General features: G+C 43.3%; 2 protein-coding genes across 2 annotated transcripts; one reads left to right on the top strand and one right to left on the bottom strand.

Moving 5' to 3' along the window:
• Window positions 1-3057: 3057 nt before the first annotated feature.
• On the bottom strand, window positions 3058-22313 carry plcb2 (phospholipase C, beta 2). The gene is made up of 32 exons (XM_062397398.1): window positions 22230-22313; window positions 21891-21968; window positions 20584-20652; window positions 19518-19658; window positions 18976-19055; window positions 18775-18828; window positions 18589-18664; window positions 18337-18437; window positions 17461-17621; window positions 17210-17356; window positions 16839-16996; window positions 15757-15839; window positions 15524-15608; window positions 14959-15163; window positions 14777-14859; window positions 14583-14679; window positions 14378-14462; window positions 14083-14207; window positions 13681-13832; window positions 13012-13176; window positions 12366-12465; window positions 12078-12182; window positions 11787-11851; window positions 11601-11691; window positions 10421-10825; window positions 9912-10095; window positions 9249-9390; window positions 8007-8071; window positions 7327-7386; window positions 7034-7091; window positions 5042-5125; window positions 3058-3897 (listed from the first exon to the last, which is right to left on the bottom strand). Exons 1-32 carry the CDS (start codon window positions 22311-22313, stop codon window positions 3727-3729), a joined length of 3759 nt encoding a protein of 1252 aa, XP_062253382.1. The 3' UTR covers window positions 3058-3726.
• Window positions 22314-23719: 1406 nt separating this feature from the next.
• LOC133961436 (uncharacterized) lies at window positions 23720-26427 on the top strand. The gene has a single exon (XM_062396537.1). The coding sequence runs from the start codon at window positions 24823-24825 to the stop codon at window positions 25531-25533; it is 711 nt and encodes a 236-aa protein (XP_062252521.1). The 5' UTR covers window positions 23720-24822; the 3' UTR covers window positions 25534-26427.
• The last annotated feature ends 343 nt before the right edge of the window (window positions 26428-26770 follow it).

Here is a 26770-nt window from a genome sequence, read left to right as displayed (position 1 = left end):
TCCTCCTGTGGGTCAGACCTGCTTCCATACACAGGAAAGAACAAGAGAAAGAGCAGAGTGAATTCTGGGTAGTTCACTCCACAGATGGAGCCCACTGTACTACACAGCTTCCTTCGTCTTTGTGCTTATCTGGCCATAAATACCAAGTTTCTATTCTCCGCTAATATCATCATAATCTTGCAAGGTAATTTAGAACACTGTGTCGGATTAAAATAGACTGGCTATGTACAAAAGCTAATTTATTTTCTATTCTTCTGCACTGTCAAGATTCACTAAGCCTTGGGTGAGATCATTGTGATTTTTTTCCTATTGAGATGAGACATGTTGCACAAATGATTATACAGCCACATATATTCAGCACATCAACACAACACATTCATGCAACTTATTAGAAATGCATTTGCATTTTGATTTGTAAAGTCTTATGACTGCATTTAAAACACTGGATTTAAAGATTGTTTTTACAGACATGTTCACATTTGAACACAATCTCATTTGAAGGTTTTCTGTCTAAACATGCACTATGAGCTTCTCTAGCAATCAATGTTACATTTTTCCATCTGAACATCTGCTTCAGTGTCCACTCTATAATTGTGTGTGTGTGAGTGTTTTTGTTTGTGTGTAATTGGAGGCCCTTCCTTCCATCCTTCCTCTGTTTTTCCATCCACGTGTCAATGAGCCGCCACGGGTTGCCTTGTGGTTAAAGATCCTGCCCAGGCCATCCCTCTCCAGCCGGTCAGAGACGGAGCTGTCGGGGTAGTCCTTGTCTTATGTAAGATTATGAACACAGTGATTCAGGGCTGACTGGTTTCACACTCTGAAGCTCGCGGTTCATCTGTGTTGTGCATGAGGTGGCAGCACTCACAGGCACAAGCTGTGTCCAGATCCTACATTTTCAAATGTCACTCGTCATTCGCTTCAGAGGAAGGTTGTCGCAGCATCAAGGATGTCGCACCATTAAGAAAAAATGAGATGTGGACAGATTGCTCTGGATGGTGAGTCAGGGAGAGGCTGTTTTCATTAATAAATTCATCGCATCTCTGTGTAAACATGTTGAGAGCTGAAATTAAGTTGGAACATTTCCCTTTGGTGAGTTTTCTTTTTCAATCCAAATAACTTATCTTTGGTCCACGTGCCTTTATTACAGCTCCCTTTTAATAAGAGGACCTGATCCATCGCAGAGCTCGTAAAGAGCTCCAGAGAAAAGACGTCGCAATTATGTCTTATTATGAATCAGTCATAGCATAATGTACCAAATTACACTGAGCAGTGTAGAGAGAGAAGCAAAGAGAAACATCATCATCAACAGCTTTTCACTCACGTTCCAGCCCTTGACTGAATCACAGGACTCTGACATCATGTCACTGCTGCCTCTTCTTCTCTTACTTGAATAATCACCTGTACCTACTCGTTGTCCATCTATCGGAAATACTTTATTTCCTCAGATACACTCACAAAAGGTGCTGAAGACACAATGTCCCACTTAGGAAGTAAGAAAAACAACAAAATGAATCCATTCAAAGCATTCATAAAGTTTGAGGCCTGTTTTGTTGAAAAATTACACTCGCAGAGACGTCTTAACCGATTAATGGAAAACACAACTGGAAAATCCACACAACGGAGACACAACCACAACACAAGTACACAACAATGGATGTCGACAAGAAATGTGCAGAGGTAAAACTGCAGACATGCATGTGAAAACATGGTCAAGCCAGCCACCACTTAAAATTTGATGCATGTCTATTTAATTGTTTAGTTACAGATGCTTTCTTCCTTTTTGGGTGCTCTATGCGTTGTGGTTGTGTTGTGTCTTTACGCCTGTGTTTTTCTGTTAATTCACTTGGCTAGAGATGAGATAAACAGGCTTGTAAACAGTGGGATGTAAATTCTGGGCCTGTAGGGAGGCATTACCAGTGCATTAAGGTCCAACAGATCGCGCTGCGGATGCATTTGGCAGCTTGCAGGTTTGAACAGTGTCAGTTCATTAGAGTCTAAATCACTTCCTGGACATTTTTTTTAAGTCCTATTCGGGATATAATTGCTGGACTATGAGCTGCTGAGATAAAGGTAGCACTCTGACTGATAGAACCAGGTTGTAAATGTGATCAAAACACACCTGCAGGTTAGGTCAGTTCTCCCAAACTCTAATGTGCATGTAAATGAACCATAAAAAACTCAGCTGCCAGGAACCGCCTTTGAGAAGTACAAGAAAAAAAACATGTAGGTTAATGTGGGGATTCTGTTTGGTGTTGTTGTTGTTGTCTCTCCTCCTCCCCCTTCTCGTTCTCCCTGTGCAGGTTGTGTGTGTGGCGGAGGGGCGTGGCTGGTTCCTGGCTGCAGCGGACGAGGCACACCTGCTCGCAATTTCACCTCATCATCCCTTCCATAAAGAGCTGAGCTATTGATTGACAATAACATTTCTGACCAGGAATGTTTATGTCTTGGTTCTGCAGGTATTGTAGGGTTTTATGCCTCTGCACCAGTTGGACATATCAGGTTAAATCGTTGTCCTTCTGTTCCACTGTCTTGACTGTGATATTCACCTGGAAGAAGATCAAGGCTCAAGGTCAATGTGACCTGGAAATATGAAGTTATTGAATGCCACTTTATATTAAAAAGGTCCACTTCACTGCGACTGTGCGACATCATAATGTTCTGCCCATTATTCAACACCTTCACTTGGGAACCTAAATGTGTCCTTCCAGCCCCGGGCAACGGAAGCTCAACGAGGTGGATCCTTCTCGATCCAACATATCCCATGATTCATTGCGCTTTAGCGACAAACTGTCTTCCAAAGGGGTAATTATTCAAATGTGCTCACTCAACTAAACAACTAACGGTATAACATCTTTTTAAATCCTCTTTTATGTGTCGGTGAAGCATCCACACCTTAGAATCTGTGGCTTGTTCGCAGCAACATTTGAATCGTTGTCTATTGTCATGTCTACAACACAGTGTTCACAGTGGTCAGGTGAACAAACACAAGGTATCTCACAGGAAAAAAAAAAGCTCAACAAGTCAGCCAGTTAAATTATTATTTTATATGTCCCTTTTATCACAAATCAAAAATATATTTAGAGCCTTTCAATTAATTACTTCAAAGTCTTCACTACATATTACATAAGTCAGACAAACATGGACGTTAACTGGCTATTGCTGGCAACACAAATCTAGTTTTCTTTTGTATGGCCTCATAGGATTGTTTTCCTCTCCACAGATTACAAATTGTCTTTATTCTGCAGAGTTTCTTCTCTGTATCTACAACACACCGAGTTCTCAGCTTCATTGAGGCTTCATCCTCTTACACAGAAAATCCATCTGCACTCATGTGTCGCAGATAGAGTCATTGCCTCGATGCAGCCTGTGAACTCAGATAACCCGTTTTCCCTGCGACTGTGCTTTTTGTGATGGGCATTCATCTGGAAGATTTTGTTCCTGAGTAGCCCAATGACATTTTCTTTTTCATCCATTGAAAAGCAACTAAAATATAGAGTTAAATCAATTTTCTTTAAATAAGTTAAAAATCATCCATAATATCCATAAAAACACTTAAACACTCCTAAAGATATACCCTCTCCATGAACAGCCCCTAAACATAATATTGAATTTCACACAGTTTCCTTCATTGAATAGTCTACAATGCAGGTTTACCAAAAAAAAAACATGGAAGTTACAATAAAAAATAAAAAATTAGGTGACACTGAGGGGTCAGGGGTCAAAAGTTTAACCGAGGAAGACATCTCCATAGAAGCCGACTCCCTCCACCTTCTTGTCTCCAACCTGGTCGACCAGGTCGGGGAAGTGAGCACCCACGCAGACATTGACAGCGTCCTTCGCCTCCGCTGCCAGAGACCTCAACTTCTGCTCATGCTCCTTCAGGGCCTCCGTATTGAGCTGCAGACACAGGGGCCAAAACTCTGTCAGAGATTATAAGGTTTATCAAAAGGTCAGATTGGCACTTTGAAAGCATTTTTCTTTGCCAGCCAAGTGCTTATCATAGTCTTTAGAGAATAGATTTAAGGTTTAATAAAGATCAATGCTAACCTCAAGCTGAAGAGTTGGCTTGAACCCAACACCATGGATCGACTTTAAATGTCAGGATATTTGATAATGTGGCAACGTTAAGGAAAACGGCTCAATATTGAGTCGGGGATGTTAAATACATACTGCATAGATTAGTGTTTCAAGAAAATGAGTTATCCTAAAGCTAAATTTTCTAACACCTCTTTCCTCAATACCAACCACCAACATTTCACTAAGTCAAAGCAAAGCATTGTCGTAGTGAAGAGCTCTGACATCATTTACAGTTTGTTTTATCAATTCATCGAACTGGATGTGTCACTCGGCAGCTCTGTGTACAGTCACTGAAAGGACAGATGGCCACAGTTGACAATGATTTAGAAAAAAACAAGGATTTGTTGCTGGTGAATGTGTCGTGTGTGTATATGCACGATTGTGCTAGAATCTACATTTTAATCATCCCGTGGGAGCTGGGGGATCTGTTAAGACTGGCAACATTATTGGAAAACACAGCATACTAAAGGTAAACCATTATGTTCTCGGATTAAGGTTAGGTTAAAGGTTTGGGGTTAGGCTGACGGAATAAATGTGATAGAAAATTTCAACTGCAGTAACTCTCCACAGGAAGCTGGAACCTTTTGAAGAACGCAACATTTCCATCAGAGCTACTATAGGGAAGAAGTTTTACATCTAAAAATTCCCCTGTTCAGAGGGAAACACTTTAAAGGAACAAATATACATTTCTGACAGCAGTGGCACTCTATAGACCGCATATTAAGATGGACGACATAACAGCTCCTAAAAGGGAAAACCAAAGCCAAATGAAGAAGATAGTTAATGCCAGGATTTTGATATGTCAGCAAAGTATGTTGCTTAATATTTTTCCCCTTTGTGGAAACGTGCTGGAGGAACATTTACCCATGGGAAAGTTCCTGTATTGGTAATTCTTTATTGGTAAAAATATTTTTGATAATTGTTTGTTTCAAAAACTGGTATAAGATGGTGTCAGTGTGCGCACCTGATTGGTCAGGGTCTTGATTTCGTCCAGTGTAGCCGCCTGTCTCTTCATCAGAGCCTCTTGCTGTGGGCTGTGATCTGAAGACTGTAACACAATACAGGGAATACAACATGTCACTACTGAGAAACACTATCGATCAGTGGTTTAGTTCTGAGTGTGTGCACGTGTTATCAAGTGGGGGATGAAGTCTATCTGCTTGTTTGTAACTTCATCTGTTCATGTTTCTCCTCTCTCTCACTGTTTGTGTGTGTGTGTGTGTGTGTGTTTCTGTGTGTGTGTACAAATATCTGGAGAGGAACGCACCCACGGGATGCAACCTGAGTGGGAGAATCAATAGAGTTAAGTCACAACGGGTTGTACTTGTCCTTTCCAGTTACAAAGCCCTTATTGCAGCGTATTGCCAATGCAGTAATGAGGCGGTGCTGATTATACAAGTAGTTGTGTTATAAGATTTTTTTGTAATTAATTGGTGATGCTGATTAAGTACATCGAAATGAGGCTGTTATGCGACTCTAACGTGTGTGCGTGTGTTTGTGTGTGTGTTTGGTGGTGGTGGTGGTGGTGGTGGTGGGGGGGGGGGGGTTTTGGAGGGTCTGGCTGGTGGTAAAGTGGGTGTTTGCTGTCCTACCAAGGGGACTCGATCGTAGAAGGGCAGAGTGAAATGTTCGAGTCTTTAACCCAGATACAGCGGGTCTGAATCTTGATGAGCCAACTTGAGGAATAAGAGCAGAGCTCAGTGAGTCATCGACCATGGATTAGCCCCAACCCTGTAAACAGCTTCTGAGTAATGGACAAGTCCAGGCTATGGTCAGGGCCTGTTGCACTTTACTTAGTATATAGGAAAAGAGGTGAATGGGTGTGTACATGCTCATGTGCAGGTAGGTTTGCTTACAGTTCAGCCATATATGCGTGTGTGTGTGTGTGTGTGTGTGTGGTTATATTTACGTTCCTTTGCGACACTTAAAGTTAGAGCAAAGGACTGGGGAATGCATTTTGCTAATGAGAGTCCTCACAAGTAATGTAAGATAAGTGTGTTGGTGTATGTGTGCGTGTGTGTGAGTGTGTGTGTGTGTGTGTATGTGTGGGTTGGTGTGTGTGTGTGTGTGTGTGTGTGTGTGTGTGTGTGTGCGTGCACGTGTGTGTGTGTGTGTATGTGGGTGCACGTGTGCTTGTGGGTAAGCAGCACGTGGGTGTGTTGTATGTGACCATGTGTGCAGATGTATGAAAGTACTGTTACATGCCTAAGGTGATTTTTCTTTCATGTTTCCTTCAAATCTTTAGACACTTGCAGCCTCTCCGTAACCATAGTTACGCTGTTGAGTACAATAGGTGTTGAACAGACCAGTAGATATCTCCACTTTTATTTTCTCTTTCTTTGGAGCCTGTTGTTCAGTCGTCGCTTTTCAAGCCACTCACCATACACATTTTACTTCATGTGCAGACCATGTTTTGTTTTTTACCAAAAATACCCTCTGGATCATTCTTATATTGTCTGACAATCTTTGAGGATTTGGGCGATTCTCTGGATAAGAACCTCCACAATGAACAACTACAATGAAGTTCTAAAGAGTGGACTCCCTCCTCATTCTTTCAGATGAATGTACTGACGTATTCCAACAGCTCGTTGGTACTTCTAGTCTTCTTCTTTAGAAGAAGAAGTTACATTAAGTTGTCAGCATACCACGAAAGAGTGAAAAATAACAAAGATAGAATAATGAGAAGAGAATTTCCATTAGTTTGATGTGTAAATAACAGTGTTTCTACTGAACACAAACATACTATTTTCTTTCCCTGTTCCTGTAGTGTCACATTTAGCACTAAGATGTGGGAGTGGTATAAATTCTCGGGTCTAAGCCTCTTACAGAAAGCAAAAACGACATTTTATTTCCTGTAATGTCAAACCAGTCCTTTAGTTGTACACAAACATGCACATACAATAAAATGTGTACAATTTTCAACCAGTTAAAAAAAACAATAAAGTTCTGTACTTACAGCACCATCTGATTGACTGGTCTCATCCAACAGCTCCGTGCTCATCGCCTTTTTCAGCCTGAGAAAAGATAATTGTAATTTTCAATTAGACCCACACGGTGCTGATATTTCATTGAATAATTCCGGGCTTATTGTGCGTGGCCACGTGGCAGAGAAGTGAAGAAGCTGAGCTGCTCCTCATCTTCTTTCTCTTCACATCTCTATTTATTTTTGACAAGGAGCAGCAACACAGTGAGAGGAATGGCAATGAATGGAAACAAACAGAGTAACTCAAGGCCGTGCTATAAACTCACTTTGCTTTCTTTGAGGATGAACATGTTGAGAGCGTTTTCTTCTTGGTCTCCTTTGCTTCGCTGCAAAATAAGGCAGAAAGGAGGAAAGGAGAGTGAGGAGAGGGCTCCTCCTGCTCGATTCAAGACGTGGCCCAATGAGTTTTGCATCAAACTGGAGTTGCGGGCCTGTATGAGCCTGATGTGACCTTTTGTTCACAGTTAAAGGCTTAAACACAAAGTTGTAGTCTCTGTGGGGACAGGTAGACGACCAGGGCTGCCGCTGTTTAAACACCTGTTTGATAATGGCTGTCCTAAGATAACCATGCGCCAGCTGGGGACTTGGGATAAGGCAAACACACCGAGCACGCACACACACACACACACACACACACACACACACACACACACACACACACACACACAAACACACACACACACACACACACACCATAAGCCAGCCAAGGACATTGGAAGACCTGCACTGAGGTGAATCATCCATTATCTGAGGTATTCTCAAAATGTCAAATGTTTAACCTCAGGTGACTCACACATCGCATTAACACACACACACACACACACACACATACACACTTACACACACACACACACACACACACACACACTTACACACACACACCGACACACAGGGGGCACTCAGAGTTTACATTATGTCCCAGATGTGTTTGTATGGGTGCTGTCACCTCTCCAGGGTCTTCATTTCACTGCTGTGTCTCTCTGTGGCCGTCTCCATCAGTTTGGTTAGTCTCTGTCACAACGGAGGCAGAAGGTGAACACACTCAGAACAAAATTTGACTTTGAATAACTGTTTCTGTGCTGTGTATGATGGGAGTCTCTCCTCTGTGAAGGTCAGCCCTCTGGTTTTGGGGTTTGACCGAAGCGTCTGGCTCGAGAGCTGCTCAGTGAGATGCTAACTGTCGCCTCACTCCGCAGCACTTCTACAGTACGCACTACACTCTGTCTATTGAGGTGGCAACCTTTGATAAATTCCCTGATTGACCCCTCAGCCTCACGCAGATTTAGAGCTTACGCTAAGAGCACCCCCTGAGCACTATGGTCTGATTTGTAATCAATAAGGCCTCTAAAGCGCTGGCCGTTTGCCAGTGAGACCCGACACGTGGCAGCAAGAGAAAATTAGGTGATCCATCAGACACGTGAATTCATCCTGGGCAATGGAAATAATAAACCTATTTTGGGAGTTTAATTATTAGATATGATGAAGGCAGCCAGGAGCAGAGTGTGAGGTGTGCACGATGGAAGATCTATTTTAGGACAAGGAGCTGATGTTGACTTTCAGGTAGCTATTAAAAGTACTCATATGAACAGATTTTTTTTTTTAAATGCAGATATCAACGCTATCTTCTGCTACACAAATGATTCCACATCTGTTTAATACTAATAACTGACGGTAAATGGGAATTCAATTATAGATTTTTTTTTTGTTTATATTGGAGGAGCAGAACAAACGATTGACATCACATTGTAAAGTTGTTGTGATCTTGAATATTAACGCAAAGCTTGATTTCCTGTTAGCTCTTTTTCAATCTCTGACAGTAACTTGCCAAAATTACCAAAAAACATCTCAGAGGAAATTTATCTGAATTGTAATTTGACTTTTTAGTTTGGCACATGTCCCATCCACTAACATGGAGGAGGCGGGGCTTATGAATGTAAAAAGCCACTAGGAGGCGTTGAGAATTTGTCTTCACTGTCTCGGGAGCTGTTATGTCATCCATCTTCATAAACAGTATTTGGTTTGTCCACCTTCATATATATTCTATGAAGTGTTTGATTGTTAAATATGAAAACTTTATTTTACTTCACTTTATACATTTTGATACTTTTATCCAGCAATGCATTTTGCAGATTTTAAACAGAATGCAATATCTGAGTGGAGTTGCAATCTGAATCTTCATTTAACAAACCTCTGTAGCAAACTGCTCTTTCTTTTTCTTGAGCTGATCAGCCTGCTCCCTCCACAGAGTCTGCAGCTCCACCTGCATTTTCTCCTTCTGCTCCTGCACCCGCTCCGTATGCACACTAGGGTCAAGGGTGCTCCCTCCTTCCCTGGAGGACACATCAAAGCATGGCACAGAGTAGGGCATAGAGTTTATCGAGTAACTGCTACCGACCCTCCAAGTACAGAGATAAGGCTACAACCATGTAGTTACTGGAAATCCTCCACAGAAATGCTCATGTGGCCTTGAATAATACATGTTTTACCCTGAAAGCTTGGCGTGGAGGACTAACATCCATATTCATTTAGCTGTTCTCTTCACCCTCTAATACTCGGCTACAGCAAGAAAAACACATTAGCTGAGGTATATTCTCCGTGCCTCTAACTATAATCTCATTAATAACGCTGACCAAAACAACAACAACTTCATTAGTGGGTCAGTATTAATATGCTGCAGAATTCACCACTACTTTACGGGAAGCAGAACAGGGTTTGGTGAATCGTAAAGGATTAACAGTTGGACAGAGGGGCCTCAGTTGACACCAAGCCTGTTTGGCAACGATTTTTCATCCGTCCATATTTAAACTCTCAAAATGTCAACAAACGAAATGAAATGAAATTCTTCTCTCACTCTTTTTTCTTCAGCGAGGCCTTCTTTTTTATAGCCTTGAAGGCATCGCAGTATTTCTGAATCTGATCCTCGGCTTTCTTCTGATATTTCTTCTCCAATTCTTTCATCTCTCTCTCCTGACGCTTGATGACCCTCAGATAATTCTTGTTCTGTGTCAGTTCTTCAATAGTCACAGTCGAGGGATCTGCGGGATGAGCACACAGGAGCGCTGCTGTGAGGAGACTCAGAGGTTATGCATTCATGGTGAAACTCCCAAACAAAAATTGAAAATTGAAATTTTATTTCTCAGGACATAAAACTTTGTCTGATGACTTCCAGCACAAAAACACTGTACAAAGGAGTACTGCAGATTTGAAGAAGGAAAATTCAAATACAAAATTATATTAGCATAGAATGGATTTTATAGTTATCGCAAAGTTATCCCATCATGCAAGAGTTCAAAAACCCTTTTGTTAGATGTTAAGCCTGGAAAGCCTTTTCTCCAGTACGTTTCCTTTTGTCTGCGTTACCTTCGCTGCATGTCGGCAGCTGAGGGGATTCGTCTGATCCTGAGGACTCAGGTGATGCACTCTCTGGACAGGGCACGACCACAGCAGCAGTTTTTCCTGGAGCCTCCTCTGGGGCAGACTCAGAGTTTGTGCCGGACTCATTCACTGGTTCCTCTTTGGTATCAGGAGCTGCCTCTGGCTCCAGAGCTGCTTTTCTCTCAGGGTCAGCTTCAGGAAGAGTTTCGGATATTGGTGCTGAATCTTCAGCAGCAGTATCAGGAGTTTGAGGAGGCTCTGCTGCAGTCTGTGAAGCATCTGTTGTGTCATCTTCTTTTACTATAGCTTGGTCTGGACCTGTCTCTGGCTGAGACTGGGATGACTGGTCATTGGTGTCAGCAGAAGGTGCAGGCTCAGGTACGGCCGTTTCTATCGGTGGATGCAAAAAAGTTTAGCCATCAATTACATCTTCCAAACTTGGCACAAAAGTCATATTAAAGCATCACATGCTACTTTTTTGCCTTAAAATAGCAGCTTTAAAATAATTAGTTTTATGCTGGACTGATTAAGAATAGGAAGAATTCCCACTCATCAACCTGACACCTGTTCTTGTTCTATGTAACGGTTACAATCTCTTTTGAGAAGTGTGTAACTGACTGAAATTTTCACATCAGACCCAGGAAATTAAAGAGTAATGCTGAACTGTTGCTCAATTAAAAAGAATAAGAAGTCATTCATTATTCCCTGATAAATGATTAAGGAAACTTTTAAAATATGAATAATTCTAAATGGAGTTTGGTGTATGTGTGGGACTTCATGCACAGCAGAATAAATCACCACATGGGGCTGTATTACTTTATTACTGGTGCATCCGCTCACTGAACGAGGTCATTATTAGAATGATACTCTCAGCCAAGGCCCAACAGTCTCGTAACAAAACCACATTTAAATTCTCTAAATCGTTTTGGGGGGAATTCCACCAAATAACACAAAGATTTTCATCAATATTAATGGCTTATTCTTTGATGAATCAATGAGGGGGCAGGGGGTGGGGGGAATCCTGGATCTGCTCCCAAACTGAAGCAGCCTCAAAATTCTATCTGTCCTTCCCAAGATCATGTCCACTAAATTTCAAGGTAAACAGTTGTGTAGTTCTCGCTGCTAACAAACAAACATGACCTCCTTGGGGAGTTTATCAAATTACCTGTGACAGCGGGTTCACTTTCCTTTGCTTTGTCTGTGGCAGCATTGACCACAAGAGGCAGCTCATATGGAGAGATGAAGTCAGAGGACGACTGTGTTGGCACAAATAGAACAGGAACATCAGCATCATCATCAGGTATCACTGAGTGATGGCTGAGTTCGATTTGCTGTAGCAGCTTGTCATTACCTCCTTCTGGGTCTTGCTGGTCTTCTCTGTGCCCTTCGTCGGGTTAAATAAGGCATCTGTGAAATCTGAGGGAGAATAATATACACCAGTGTATAAATAGTACAAAGTAATTTGTTATTTAACATTCACCAAATTGAAAAAGCAATATGCTTCTATATGAGCTATATGAGTCCCACACGTCCATCCAGAACTAATCAGAGTTTTGTTCCTGACTGTCACGCCGGCAGCGTGAATTCAATTATAGCAGAGGGTTTGGTTTTTTTCTCCTGCAAAAAGTGAAAAGCCAAGAACCTGCAAAGGCAGCAGGGATGTAGTCCTTGACCTCAATGTACACAAAGAGAGCCGGGAGCGTGAGCGGCAGGTTGCTCTCACTGTGCAGGCAGATGTGATGGAAGCCTGCAGGTCACAAAACAAACCCCTGTGAATTAAAGACAAGGCTGCAGCTCTGCCCAGCTCCAGTGCCTGAAACATGTTAACAAACGCTCTCTTGATGTCTGAGATTACTCGGTAAAGTTTTAGATTATGCAGATAAGATGAAGCTTGAAATGGTAAGAGGCTATTTTTCTGACTTTCACTGACCTGATAGGATGGAATCAACTGGGATGATCCTGTGTCCCAAGAATTTGCCGTTCTCCTCATGGACGACAATTCTCAGAGAAGCCATTTCTGGGAGCAGGATCTGTCAATGATGACAAAAACAAACACAACAGGTCATAATGCTCACGCTCTCGTAAACACAGTCATCCTCATATGAATCTGTGCATATTTACTTCTGCCAAGGAAGTTGTGTTTTCAACCCCTTTTGTGTGTTTGTCTGTGTACAATATTATGTAAAAAAACATTTAAATGGATTACACGGAAATGTGTTGCAAGGATGTGATATTGGTCAGGAAAAAACTCATTCAATTTTGGTGATGATCTGCATCGGGTTGTCCAGGAAATGTTTCTTTACTGTCTTAACATTGTGAAAAAGGCCTTTTATTTTAATTTTCTTTCACAATTTCCCTGTTTTCCTTTTTTTCCCTATAATTAATCGTTCTTTATCTTGTTGTTTGTTTGTATGGGATACATTGATGATCTGTCCAGGGTGTGCCTAGCCTCTTGCCCAATGTCCCCCTGTGACCCTCAGGGGATAAACGGTATGGACGATGGATGGATGGATATGAGGGTATACGACTTGGTAAGCGCTCTACACAATCACACTAGTTGACTACGTTTCCAGCACCTTCTCAAAAACGAAAGGCTCCTCATTCCACACCGGGTTGATGGCGTTGGGCGTGGTGCACCACTTGGTGCGATGCTTCTTTTTGGGATCCCCCGGCAGCCCGATCACCTCCACCTCCACCCCCGTCTTCACGCTCTTGTCAGACAGAAACTGTCCCGAATAGATCTGGTGAAGAGGAACGAGGTTGTAATGACACACACACATATATGAATCTGGTTAAGCATGGATGGGTCCTGTCGTGTGGATCTATGTTCAGGACACGGTGGATATAAATAGACCTCAGGTTTTTCACTCATGCCGAGTCCGCTGAATACCAGGAACTATGTATCAGTCACAGCAGGAAGCTCATATTGTTATTACTGCATTCACAGTACAGAGCAAATCAACTGGCTGCACATAGACACACACACACAGACTTCCCAAGGCTATCAAGGGCAATTTATTGCTCAATTTAGAAGAGCAAAAAACAGCTCTAAGCTCTATACATATTGTATTTTTAGTTAATTAGTTTCTCTACAATGTGCTGTAGTAATAATCGTAATAATGTAGGGTATAAGAGTCATTATTTAAAAAAAAAAATCTTCTATTCAGATTGCACAGGTCCTCTCAGGCCAAACACACTGTGAGGATGCTCAATTCAATGCAATTGAACCAAAGCCGTGGACCTGCCTTTATGGTCAGTGTGCTTGCCACCACCGTGTCAATCCTGTCACAGAAGGGGTCAAACTTCTTGTCACTGCGTCGCAGAACGTCGTGCTTCAGCAGGTAGCCCGTCCGGCCGTTGAACTCAAACAGAGCCATGTTCAGCTGCATGGGGAAGTCTGGAAATAAAGACAGAGACAGCAGCAACAGTCATGCTCCCTCTCTGCAGCACACGGAGGAGCAGAGCAGAGAGCACAGGCCTGTGCAGCTCAGAGAGGTGCAACACTGACCTGCAGTGGTGAAAAACTGAAACTCAGCTCTTAAAGAATAGAAGCTCATGATATTCTAAACATGTCACACTCAAACAAGAAGCCCAAATGGTGACATCCTTAAATTGTTTGTAGTTTGCACTGAGGGCTGCATTTCTACCCATTGTCTGGTAGTTGAGCGCCACCATCTGGCAGCCCACGTTCCAGAAAGGCTGGGGGCTGTAGTTAGATGAGTCCATTCTCGTTCCTTTGGGGTAAATCCTGCTCATCTGTCTCTTATTGTATCTGAGAAGGACGATTTAAGAAGCACAATTCTAAATCTACTTGCAACAGCTTGAAGCAAAAATATTTTGATGTCAGGTCGATTTAAAATCAAACCCCATGCTGAGCACAGATTTCCATTTTCTGTAATTTTCTTTTTGCTGCATTCATTTTCCAGCGACCTTAAAGGATACTCGACAAATTCGACGCCAGTCTTGGAAATCATCGCCTCCCCTTTGGTCTCCACAAGAGACGAGATGACATAACTCCTGTTTTTCTCTGGGAGGGAAGAAAACAGCAGGGAAAATTACACAACTCGCACCAACTCTGATGTGTTTACCTATGATTGCTTTAAGTACATGTTGCGTGAAAGAAAAAAGTATTTTTGTCTGTTTTTACTTCTGGCATTGTCGAAAGAGATGAATTTGTTGGGCTGGATGTAGTTGACCAAGGATGACATGGCCTCGTAGGATGTGACTTCTTGCCCAGCTGTGCCCTGTGGGGGATTGACAGGAAGTTAACTGAACCGTTTCCTGGCCCGACACCGGATGATGTAACGCAGTGACAGTGTCATCGAGGCTGTCGTCCTCCACCTCATCTGATGTCTTCATTTTCTCCTCATCCTGTTCATCCATCTCCTCCTGCTCCTCGTTGTCCTCCACAGCTGCGTCCCCGTCTGTTTCAACATGTTAATATAACAAATAAATAAACGCTGATAATATCAAATTAAAGGCCTATTTTAGGAGTGTAATCAAATTTGGCCCGGTGCAGTCACCTTGGTTCTCCTGGGTGCTGGGCGCAGGATCCTGGGAAGTGTTGCCTGTGACCTGGGCGGGTACGGCTGTGGTCGTGGTCTGCTCTGAGGCCGCTGTGGTGGTTTTCTTAGTCTGGACTGGTTTCTCATGGCTGCCCTTCTTGTTCTTGATGAGGATTTTGCCCATGAGCTCAGAAGGGCTGGGGATCTGCTGACCCGGCTTCAGCTGGATTTCACACACACAAATGAGTTGAGAAAACATAGAAAACAGACGAATCAGGGTGTGATCAGTGGACGTGATGTGGCATGAGGTGCACAGCGCACACACAGCTAAGAGGATGGGTATGGCAGCCTATTAGGGTCATGTCTAGCAGAGATAAGAAAGAGGACAAACATGAAACGTGGACGTTCACATTCGTTTCCTTCATGCTAATGCGGTTAGTCTGCAGCGCTCAGCTGAGTCGCACAGTCTAGCATGATATTGCCTTATCAGATTTATCAGACAAAGTTTCCTGTTTAACATATCACACTGTGTACTAACTTTCTATTGCTTTGACAGTGCGCTGTGTAGCAGCAGTGTACTCACAGGGTATTTGTCCAGCGGCTCTGTCAGCAGGGCATCACCAAATATGGTTTTGCAGTAGTTGGCCATCTTCTCCTGCTGCTTCACCCTGTAATAAAACACAGTCACACCTCTTACTATTAGAAAAGGTTCAGCTACATCTTTCAGTATTCCCCATCAATACTCCATTCGGGATAATGGCTCCAGAGCATTATTACATTGTGTTAATGGCATGAGTTCTTGGGGAAAGCTCTTACGAGTCGACGTGATTCTCAAACGACAGGATGATGGGGTACTGCGAAGTCTTGAAGGCGCTCTCAGCGATGGCCTCAATCACATCCTGTTACACACATGAATAATGTGTTTGGTTAATGCATTTAACTAGTTGATGACTGAGGAGATGCAACTGGCAGGACGGCACAAGCAAGCAGCAGAAAAAACATGGGCACAAATGGATTCAAATCATTCAAATCACAGACGAGCATGACAGACGGAGCCCATCACAGCCGTTCTCCCAAAACATGGTGAGAGACTTGCTCGCAAACTGCTGAACTAGTGCGTCTATGCAGAGGCCCTGAGGTCAGCTCCGACCCCATCACATCCACCGTCTGACATGAAGCTGAACTGAAGTGTTGTGTCAGGGCCCCTGAGACTGCGGATCTGCGGCTGCCCTTAAATGGAAGTGTTGAGTGCAGGAGGATGACGGATGGTGTGGGGGGGACGGGGGCTGCATCCCGCACAGCATGTTTTGTGTTTTTTTTTTACTGTGTCACTTTTTCTTCCTTTACCCTTTTAATGTGCACATGGACGTGACTCAAAGGTTGTCAGATAAGGCTTATCACTATTGAAATGTGGATCAGGGGTTTCGCCAGCACCAAACGTAGAGACCCCATGTCTCTCCCATTCTTGCCTCCTTTCATTGGCCGCCAGCAAAATATAGGGTTGATTCACCAGTTCTGAGTTTTAAAGCTGAGCACAATCTGGCCCCCAGTTATGTTACGGAGCTCCCTATGTGCTCTAAAATGTAATCTTAGAAACTTTATAGGATATTAAGGCTCTGGATTTCCTTGGCTGACCTGTTCTTTAATCATCACTTAAAACATATTTCAATAGGAAACCTTTTTTAAAACCTGTAACTTGTTTTAATGGATGTTGTTTGTTTTCAATGTTTTCTATTAGAGGTTGGCCGTTTCCAGGAAAGGCCCTTGATAGTATTCACTCAATACTGGAGATGCATGAAGCAGGGAGGGATCTTCATTTTTCTACAATTCATTAACTACTGTAAAAAAATGTTTTGTTCAAATTGGTTCTTATCCGAGTAATGTTTTCGTTAACATGCCTTGAAGAGGATCTCAGTCGTCATGGTGAAGCCGTGAGTGATGATTGGCTCTTCATCCGGAGGTTTGCCCTTCCAGCAGTCGAGCTCCAGACAGCGGCAGCCGGACAGCAGACACTGTCGGTACATCTCTGGGGAGGACACACCAGAGAACTGACCGGCTGCAGGACAACAGACAGAGAGAGAGTCTCCAAACATGTCTCCAAACATTAGACATGTCAGCCTACAAATATACAGATTGATTAGGGGAACCCTCATAGGAATGAAGGTACAAGGATTTAAAGTGATACTCCACACTTAACTTTCGCAAACTAATCGATATGTTGTACGTGAAGTTACATTTTCAACGCTAAAATAACACAGCTGCATGTGACCTGTCAGGTATGTGTTGTGGGACGACTTGATGAAGTAGTGAGGTATGGGCTGGGTCATGTCCTGACACTTGGCCAGCCTGTCCTGCATGACAACCGATGTCTCTGGCCCCATCAGGAAAAACAGAAGACCATCTGGTGAAATCAGACCTTCAGGCGGAAAGAAAAAGAAGCAGGTAAACCAAACATGGGATCACAAAGCTGCGTGTATCACCAGCCTTCCATGTAACAAACCTGTCATCCGCTAATCTCACCTCGGTTAGTGTTACTCAGACAGGGCTCGTATTTGTCGATCAAAGCCTTGACCTGGTCCGGGCGCAGGCGTGGGAAGAGCTCCTCATTGAGCCGAGAGTCTCTGTGTTTCTCGTTGAGGAACTTGCTGAAATTCTCCTTCGTCATGGTGGGTTTCGTAGAGCTGGGGGGGGGGGGAGTCACAGTAACATATGACAATCACATCAGAACTGTTGCTCATGTTGACTGTCAGGTAGCTAATGCCTGAGTAGGAGAATCAGATTGACCAAGCTTGAGGCCGTCCACAATGTCATTAGCAGCAGACGTCTCCGGCTTTGTGCTTCCAAATCAGAAAAATGGAAAGCAGCATGTTTATGTCTTCAGAATCATTGGATAAAAGAAATCACCTCAGTCTTATAGAAGAGTGTATCTAGATGTCAGATAACAGGTGATGTTGATGATGATGATGATGGTGATAATGAGTGTGTGCGTGTATGTCTGTGTGTGTGGAAACGTTTTTTTCTAAGAACTAGAAGGATACTCAGTACAGTGCATACGTCCACCAAGGTCCAAAAGACCTATGAAACTATTTCAATTCACTAGATTCAGATTTTTATTTGGATCTGCAACAAATCTCACATGCTCAAAAACATGGGTCAACTTAACATGTCCGATTTATTTTTTAATTAAGATCTATGAATTATTCTTTAAGAAATCAACAAAGATTTTTCTGAAAGTGAACAAACCAGGATCCGGGCCCTGTACCAAATACCAATTATAAATACCATACTGAAAGACTTCCTTGTAAGAGGTAGATGTGAATCTGAGAAAAACAGGATATACAGTGATATGTGTTATTACCCTGAAGATAACAGTCAAAATAAAAGAGGCCGACTCACTAACAATTGAAGATCTCGTAAATCTCCGGCCGAGGGCAGAGATACATCATGAAGGCCCTGAAGGCAACCTCAGTGAACACATCCGGCTTCATGGAGTCATGCTGAAATGTGAACATGTGATACCCACATCATGCAACTGTGACAGAAAGGATCGAATAGGATTTACTTTTGGGATAAACTTGAAATAATCATGCAGCTAGAGTGTTAAAATACAATCAGATATTTGCCAGGGGGCAGAATGTAGCTTCTAACCTTTCCTTTGGGGAGATGCGCTGATGCTAAGGCACTTTCCACCCTCTTCTTATCCGCAGGGAACATCTTGTAAATACTGAGAAACACACACACAGCGACACATATTGCAGGTATCATGGGAATTCACTGTATAAACGCACGACTGTGTGACATCCTACATCCTCACATGGCTGCACTCTAACCTACTTCTTCACTGGGATCTTGCCGTCCTTGTTGGTCTGAAGAGAAATGCGGGTGTATCTAGGATTGAAAACACAGACGGGTCACTGTTTCTGTGCGATCATTATAAACTGTGTTAGACACGATCAAATTACATGGAGCGAAATGTTATTGTGATTCGCTCAGCATCTCCAATCTGAAGTGACGGGCCACATGATGTGCACTCACATTTTCTCCAGGAACACCTGTCTGCAGCCGTTGTTTCTCGCAGGGTTGTAGGCAATTGCAAGAATGTCATCAGCCCAGTTCTGATTGTGCATTCCATAAAAAAAATGAACAGCCAAATTACACTTGAGTGCCGACATGAATTGTGCCTGAGTACTGTGTACTTAGAAAGGCTCTTAAATTACACACAAATTCACCACTAGAGGGCATTAACATAATAGTACCTCAGGAAATGAGAGTGTTGCATGTTGCGTTTGAACAAAACACAACTGTGATTTAATTACAGCCAATTAAATCCGGATATTGGAGTCATAAAGTCTAATAAAGACTTAAGGGAAGAGAGAGAGGACGCAGGTGTGGAGAGTTTGTGTGTGTTGGGGGGGGGGGGGCCTGCAAAGGCTCATTGTATACTGGCTAAGGGCCTCGGGGCTGCAGCTTCAACAATCAGAGGATCAGTGACAGAAGGAGGGATGATTGTGAACAGCATAAGAAAGAACACGGTGCCAGTAACACACAGACTCAGTGTATATGGAGCTTTTATTTACCTGTGTCACTTTCTCCTTGGAAGCGAAGAAGTTGTAATAGGTCAGATTCACCATGTCGGGACCTGAGACGATGGTCAGAGTTTTGGCAAGATGGTTGCTGTCTGGAAAGTCCAGGTTGAACACGTTGCGAACCTTAGGGTGCTGTTAAAAGTCCATAGTTGTTATTATCATCATTATTATTAGTAGTAGTAGTAGTAGTAATAGAAGTACTTGTATTAATAGTAGCAGTTCTAGGTAGGAATAGTTTATTTTGTATGTTTTGTGTTTTTTCATTTTTGTGTTCCTTTGAATCAAAGAGAATTATTGGCAAATTAGATTAGTGGCTCACAGTATAAGGCAATTTAGATTCACTTTTCAATGAGCTGTTTTATATTTTTTATATAATCATAATTTTCATTATTTGTTTACTTAAAAATCATGACTAATTCACTATCTACACTAACCTAAGCAAAACTGTTTCCCCTATATATTTTAACCCTGAACTCTGCTCTCCTGTTTATGATATTTATGATGGCTTTGATTTTAAAATGCCTTCTATTCTGTTCTATTCTATTCTATTATTTTCTGCTCTGTTCTATTCAAAGTGCAGAGCTGACGTCAGCACTGCAACCAAAATCTCCCCAGGAGCCCTGGGAGTAGAGCATGTTTCCAGCTCCACCCCCCCCCCCCCCCCCCCCCCCCCGTCACTGAGATGATGTCGTGCTTTCTGATCTTTGCTCTCTGCGGAGGCCGCTGAGGACTTTCGACTGACAAAAACCAAAACACAAACAAGCTCCCTCACAGAAATCTCAGCTCATGACTCAGAGTGTGTGGCGTGTGGTGTGTGTGTGTGTGTGTGTGTGTGTGTGTGTGTGTGTGTGTGTGTGTTTCTGCAGTGGGGGAGTAGCCTGGGCTCATGTGGCCATTGCCATGTTTTTTGCAATGCAAATATGCCTCTCACACTAATGGGCAAGCTAAAAGGCCTTGCACCGTATTTGCATGCCAGCAGAGATTCTTACACAAGAAACATATGCGCTGGACTTAATTGTCAAATCAGAGTGCACACTCATCATCCTACTGAACTCACTTTGGGAAGTTTTGCATATTTTCCTGTCCGGGTGTCTCTGATGGCAGCAACATCCAGGAACGTTGTCTCCTGGAAACAAGAAGCAGAGAATCATCTCTAATACAGCAGGTGGGTGCTCGTCCAAATATGGATTGAGATACAAGTCATCCTCTGGCCAAGTGCAGAGACTATGGGATTTACTTTGTTTGTGTGAAGAATATTCGACTAGAACTTCCTGACCCAGCAGCTGTGGTGATATACACATGAGACATTTCAAGTCAACACCAGGGTTTTTACTGCCAAAATAAGTTAGAATACTGCAACAATCAAAACACATAAAATAACATTTAGAGTATGTGGCACAAATAACGTAAATTGCTGTTATTTTCTAGTTAAATCTCTTCTTTATCAAGGATGCTTATAATTAATAAGAAATTAATGTAAAAACACAGTAGAGTATCACATGTTGAGTGGAAATATATATATATATTATGATCCATCCCTCCATTATCTATACCCCCAAAAAGTGGCCAATCAATCATAAGGCCAACATACTGAGACAAACAACCATTCACCCTCACATTCACACCTACAGTTGATTTACAGTCTTCAATCAACCTCACCCCAATCTGTAAGTCTTTGGACTGTGGGAGGACGTTGGAGTACCTGAAGAAAATCCATGCAAACACAGGGAGACCATGCAAACGACATAGAAAGAACCCTCCAGCCGAAAGCACAATTTTCCTCAGAGGCCTGTAACAATCTGTATAAGCTGCAACCTCCTCTGTCCTTAACCTTCAAGTAGATATAGGAAAAGGTACAAAAATACATTATAGCAGAGGCAAAAACTAAGAAACTTCAGGGAGAGTCACAACCCTGTCCAATGACACATAGAAGTGAAATAGAAATCACATGTAACAAAACAACCATATTGAAAACAGCCATGAGAAAAGACAGTGTATCAATAAGAGAGAAAGAGAGCAGTAGAGACAAACAGTTCTCTCTCCACCGGGTGCATCGCGGTTCAGCAGCCGATGCAGCGGGATGGTGAGCCCACAACACAAACCAATCAATAACCTCCACAAGCTACTGGGACCAGAAAGTGCAGCGCAGCTCCCGGCTATCTCACAACTCTGACACATCCTAATTACACACACTGTGGGTGTGAGTCGCTGAAACATGACCACCTCTGTTTGATGTATGTTTTAATCCGTCCGTTAGGGCTCGTCTGACGCACACACACAAAAAAATGATTTTATTTCAAAATCACCCGATGTGCGAGGGCATTTTGTCTTTCCTGCTCCTTCCAGGATCTTCGTATTGATTACCTTGCTTTGGTTGATCCAGTAGACGAAAAAACCTTTAGGATCCATCTTCATGGTGACAGGGACGGTCTTTGTGGAGTCCTTGATGGAGACGAGGGAATTGGATATTAATCGAGTTTAAACGTCTGAAAAAGAGCTGCATGATGGTGTTTGCTAATGTTAAATAGGATCTTCTCTGGATATTTTCCAGAACAGTTAAACAAGGAAACATCAGTGACTAAAGTTCAGTAGGACAACGGTTACAATAATATTATTAAACAAAACTTCTACGGGTTTACAGATTAGATTCATACAGTTATTAATTATGATATTCACCAGCTCAGATTTATTGTATCCACTCACCTCTGACCACTTGGTAAACCTCTCTCCCTTGACCAGGTAATCTTTGACCTCTGGAGGATCCAGAAAATACCTTTTGTTGTTCATTTTGTCCCCCCGGTGTAGCTCTTTCTTCCAGGTTAATGTTATTACTGAACAATATTTACCATGTAGATGTCCACCATGGTGACATCAAGCGCCTGACTCTTTGGAGGTTTTAAGTGAAGAGACTCTGACTGTACCCAGGACACACCAGGGGAAATATGCCTTGCAAATTAAGCTGAACATACAAATAAGCAACTTGACTCGAGGTGGGTGTGACGCCTGCAGAGTCAGGGCTATGGATTGGGATGATGAGAGAATGAGAGAATGAGAGAAAACACAGGTTTTACGCTGATATTAAATGGTTAATTCAACCAGTTTACGAAAACAAAACATATTCTATACCTCATCCCACATGTAGCCACGTAACAGCTTTAACGTAATGTGGAGATGAAAGTTATATTTGTTCATGGTGCTTACAGACATTTTTCTGTAGGCACCAAATTTTTTAAAGCAGCTTCTTTTCCAAAAAACACAGACATCACCACAAACATAATTGAAACTAATTCCTGACGTCATTAGTAAACTGGTTTAGGACAACAATAATGTAATTTTAAATATAACATTTTAAATACAAAAAATATAGGTGGAATAATAATTCTGTTCACATCCACTGTGTTGGACTAGAAGCAAACATTTCAGACTCAAACTTCGGCAAATACCACCAAAAGTAAGATACTAAGATACTAGACGTAAGTGAGAAGTGGGTTTTCTTGTAGTTGGGGTGAACTGACCATTTAATAAGTGATTTTTATATATCACTAGCTGGTGTGAGCGCTCATTTGTTTCCTTGTTTAGTGTTAATAAATGATCCATACACATTATAATTTACAATTACAGCAAGTCACCTGGAATTAGAGGACTCATCAGCTTATTGTTTGTTATCAAACAATGCCACTGCCACCTGTCTGTGGTCATAACACAGTGTTATTTATTACTGTGGTCAGGATCCTGACTGCCCTTTCAACAAAGCCCTCCCGGTCATTTGGATAACATTCAAACAAACACTCAGACCATGTCCTATCTGATGCAAAGCTTCAGGCGGGCAGGGACCAGAGGACAGACATCTGGTGAACAACCACAGGCTACATTCATTTAACACACTCGTGTTTTTAATATTAATACACTGTCATTTAGAGATAACAGACAAACAAATCACGCCATGTCACTGTCTTCCTCCATCTCCCCCCATGTGTTTGTGCAGTGTTTGCTTCCTCTGCTACATGGACACATGTACAATAAGATGGGCAGGTAGGTAGGTGTGTAGGCAGATATTATGTAGTGTATAGGTTTGACATAATTCACTAGTGGAGTAGACTATTGAGAGGATACAAACTGTGGTAAATTAATGGTAAATACCCATTATCAGTAAGCAATGATTTTGCAAACCACTTAATAATTGTCCTTTAGATATGGAGGATTATATGGAGTGTCAGATTTTTGGCATCAGACTATATTTCAATCTTCGTGGGGACACAACATTTTATCGAGGATTTTTGAAAGCGGAAACAATAACAGCGTATACCTACATTTAATGATTAATACATAGATGCAATATGTTGTATATACTGAATGTAATTATGCTTATGTGAAACAGCACAATAGCATCTTTTTTGAAGGAGAAATGTAAATTTATGCATAGAAAAAACATATGTTTTAATTATAGCTGTGAGTTGTGTTCATCACTGGTCACATGTCCTGCTTCACCTGTTTCATCTCCAAACCTTCCCACAGGACATGCGCAGTGAGAAACCCAGGCGCTGTCCATTGTGCTGAAATGACGCACGGTGCCAACAGGTACCCAGAGGTCCGGAATGATCCAGAAGCAAAACATATAACTGTCAATCTGTTTATCCACAAATCCCGATAGACGTCATAAATTGATGATTCTGAACGGCCTATGGACATGTGTCGACAGCTTTCCATACTGACAAGTTAACACTTTCCAGCGTCACCTCATCCCAGCTATAGCATCCTGTGTGTGTGTGTGTGTGTGTGTGTGCGTGTGTGGATGCTGCACACACAGCTGCTGCTTCTTTAAGAGCCACCGCCCGCCCCCTCCCCAGTATTTTTAGCTGAGCCAGCCACTTCATTCTCTGGATGAGACGGACAGCTGTGCACCGTGGGCTGTGTCGCTCACTTCATCGTTTTCAATAAATGACATCAATGTCCACAAACTGCGGATCCGCCGTGGGCCTGCAGTAGCCACCTGGGGGGAGGGAGACGTTCGTCCCGCCGCTGTCGGATGCTGAGACTCGCACTCAGCCCCGTGGATCTGCCTGATGTCCATTATGAAACGCAATGGTGCACTGTCGAGTGTGAGGCGCAGCGCTTTTGACATCCAGTGAATCACCAGAAATCAATTGGGCTGTACTCAACGCTCCTGCGGTGCGAGGTGGACCAGCATCCCCGGTGTGCTCATCGCTCAGCCTCCCATCTTCTCCTGGACTGTGGATAACTAGAAGCCTTCAAGACGGAGGGGGCGGTGGAGCATCGAGGGAAAAACAGGGGCAACATGAGAGAGCGGGACTTCATGCCCAATGTGGAGAGGGGCAAACCTGCCACTTACACGGGGGACAAAAAGGCTAAGATGGCTGCTAAGACGAACAAGAAGTGGGTGAGACTAGCAACCGTGTTTGCATATGTGTTGTCCGTGTCCTTAGCAGCCATCATCCTGGCTATTTACTACAGCCTCATCTGGAAACCAACTAGTGCGTCCTCCTCCGCGGGGAGGCCGGGGGTGCCAGAGGGGGTCACCCCCAGCGCCAACATCTCCACTAACGTGTCCTCGAGCGTCACCGTGTCGGAGTGGAACTCAACGCAGACGGGGCTGCCGCTGTCTCTGAACCACACCACCAGGCAGGGCACCACCGCGGCAGCAGCAGCCCCGCACAGCCTCGCATCGGCGGGGTTCCAGTGGGACGACATGGCCGAGAGCGTGGCCGTCTCGCCCGGGGCAGAGGTTGCGCACTCGCAGCGGCAGGAGGAGGGAGGACTCTACGCATCATCCACGGAGAGATCGGGCACTTCGGGGAAACAGACGCAAAGCAAGCCCCAGCCCAGGGTGAGCCAACACATACCAACGGACACCGCGGAGCCAGAGGGCGAAGGGGAGAAAGAGGAGGAGGAGAGGGTGGCGCGCACTGGGGGTGATGGAGAGACTGACCCTGAGCAGGCGGCTGCAGATTCGGCCACCGTCCCTCGGACGAGCATGAGAGGAGAGTGATCCGGCCCTGATTGTCATCGTCGCCATCATCACCCCTCGCGCGCACACTGACCCGTGGAGGAGTGTTTACCAGACTCAGTGCCGCAGGTCGGATAACACGCAGGTCTGAACTCATCTCTTGCTCTAAAGCCTGAGAAAAGAGGAGACGTCCCTTCTTCTGTAAACACTGCCCCCCCCCCAACACTAACTCTGCGTTTTTTTTCCTTTTAGGCCATTTGTATGCCTTAAAAATCAGTGTGAGTCTCCAGCTTCTGAGGCCACTGACCTGCCTGTACGTGTGGACGAGACTGCCCTAGATATTTTTGTTAAAATGAATGGGACAAAGGCTCCAGAGATTGTTTCTATTTGTTTTTGTAGGGCATGAACATGCAAACATGCAGCGCTTAACATCACTGCCATTCATCGGCTGGTCTAAAAATCACTAATAGCATTTTAACATCTATAGGCTGTACTCTTCCCTTTTTTTTTCATGGACCAAACCTGGATTACGAGTAGGAGAAAAACTGCATTGTTGAGTTATGCTCAGGTATGTGCATACAACCATGTAAATGTACTGTGGATTTGGTTGTGTACATATATAGGGCAGGCGTAGATCTTTTTGGGGCCTTGATGAGCTTTTAGTTTCATTAGATACATTTTTATTAAAGATACATGTATGATAGCTATAACTATATCACAAGGTACAAATAAACATCCTTAGAAAACGACTCACTTCTATGGTTTTGTATAACCCGGTATATGTTAATGGCATCTGATCTATGCAGAGCCAGAATGGGGGGTGATGTTGAAATTGGCTTCTGAGTGTAAACCCCACATTTGATACGAAGGAGTAGCTTCAGCAGAAATCACATCAGTGCACGCTCAGCACAAGGAGCACAGGGTTTATGGTCAGTCAGGTGATCATGGGCGTTCAATCCAATTCTGATGGGGGGGGGGGCTTTTTAATTGCTTGAGTGAATGGTCCACTGTGATCAGAGGCGACTGTCCCCCCCATTTATCTCCCAGTCCGCCACAGCTTCGCTCACTGCAGCTCTCACTGAAAACCACTTCAGTCACATGTGGTCTGAAGTGGAAATAAGACCAACCGCCCCGTGCACTCTCACAGCAGCATGTGAGGGAGGTGTATTGATTCGAGGGCTCTGTTGTGTGCACGGTACAACACAAGAGAACGCATTACACAATGCCCCTGCTGCTCATGCTGCTATTTTTGGTCAGGCTCTCATTCTGACAGGGACTG

Source organism: Platichthys flesus, chromosome 10 (genome assembly GCF_949316205.1).
Source record: "Platichthys flesus chromosome 10, fPlaFle2.1, whole genome shotgun sequence".
In the NCBI taxonomy this organism is placed as follows: Eukaryota; Metazoa; Chordata; class Actinopteri; order Pleuronectiformes; family Pleuronectidae; genus Platichthys; species Platichthys flesus.
This window is presented reverse-complemented; position numbering and strand designations above follow the sequence as displayed.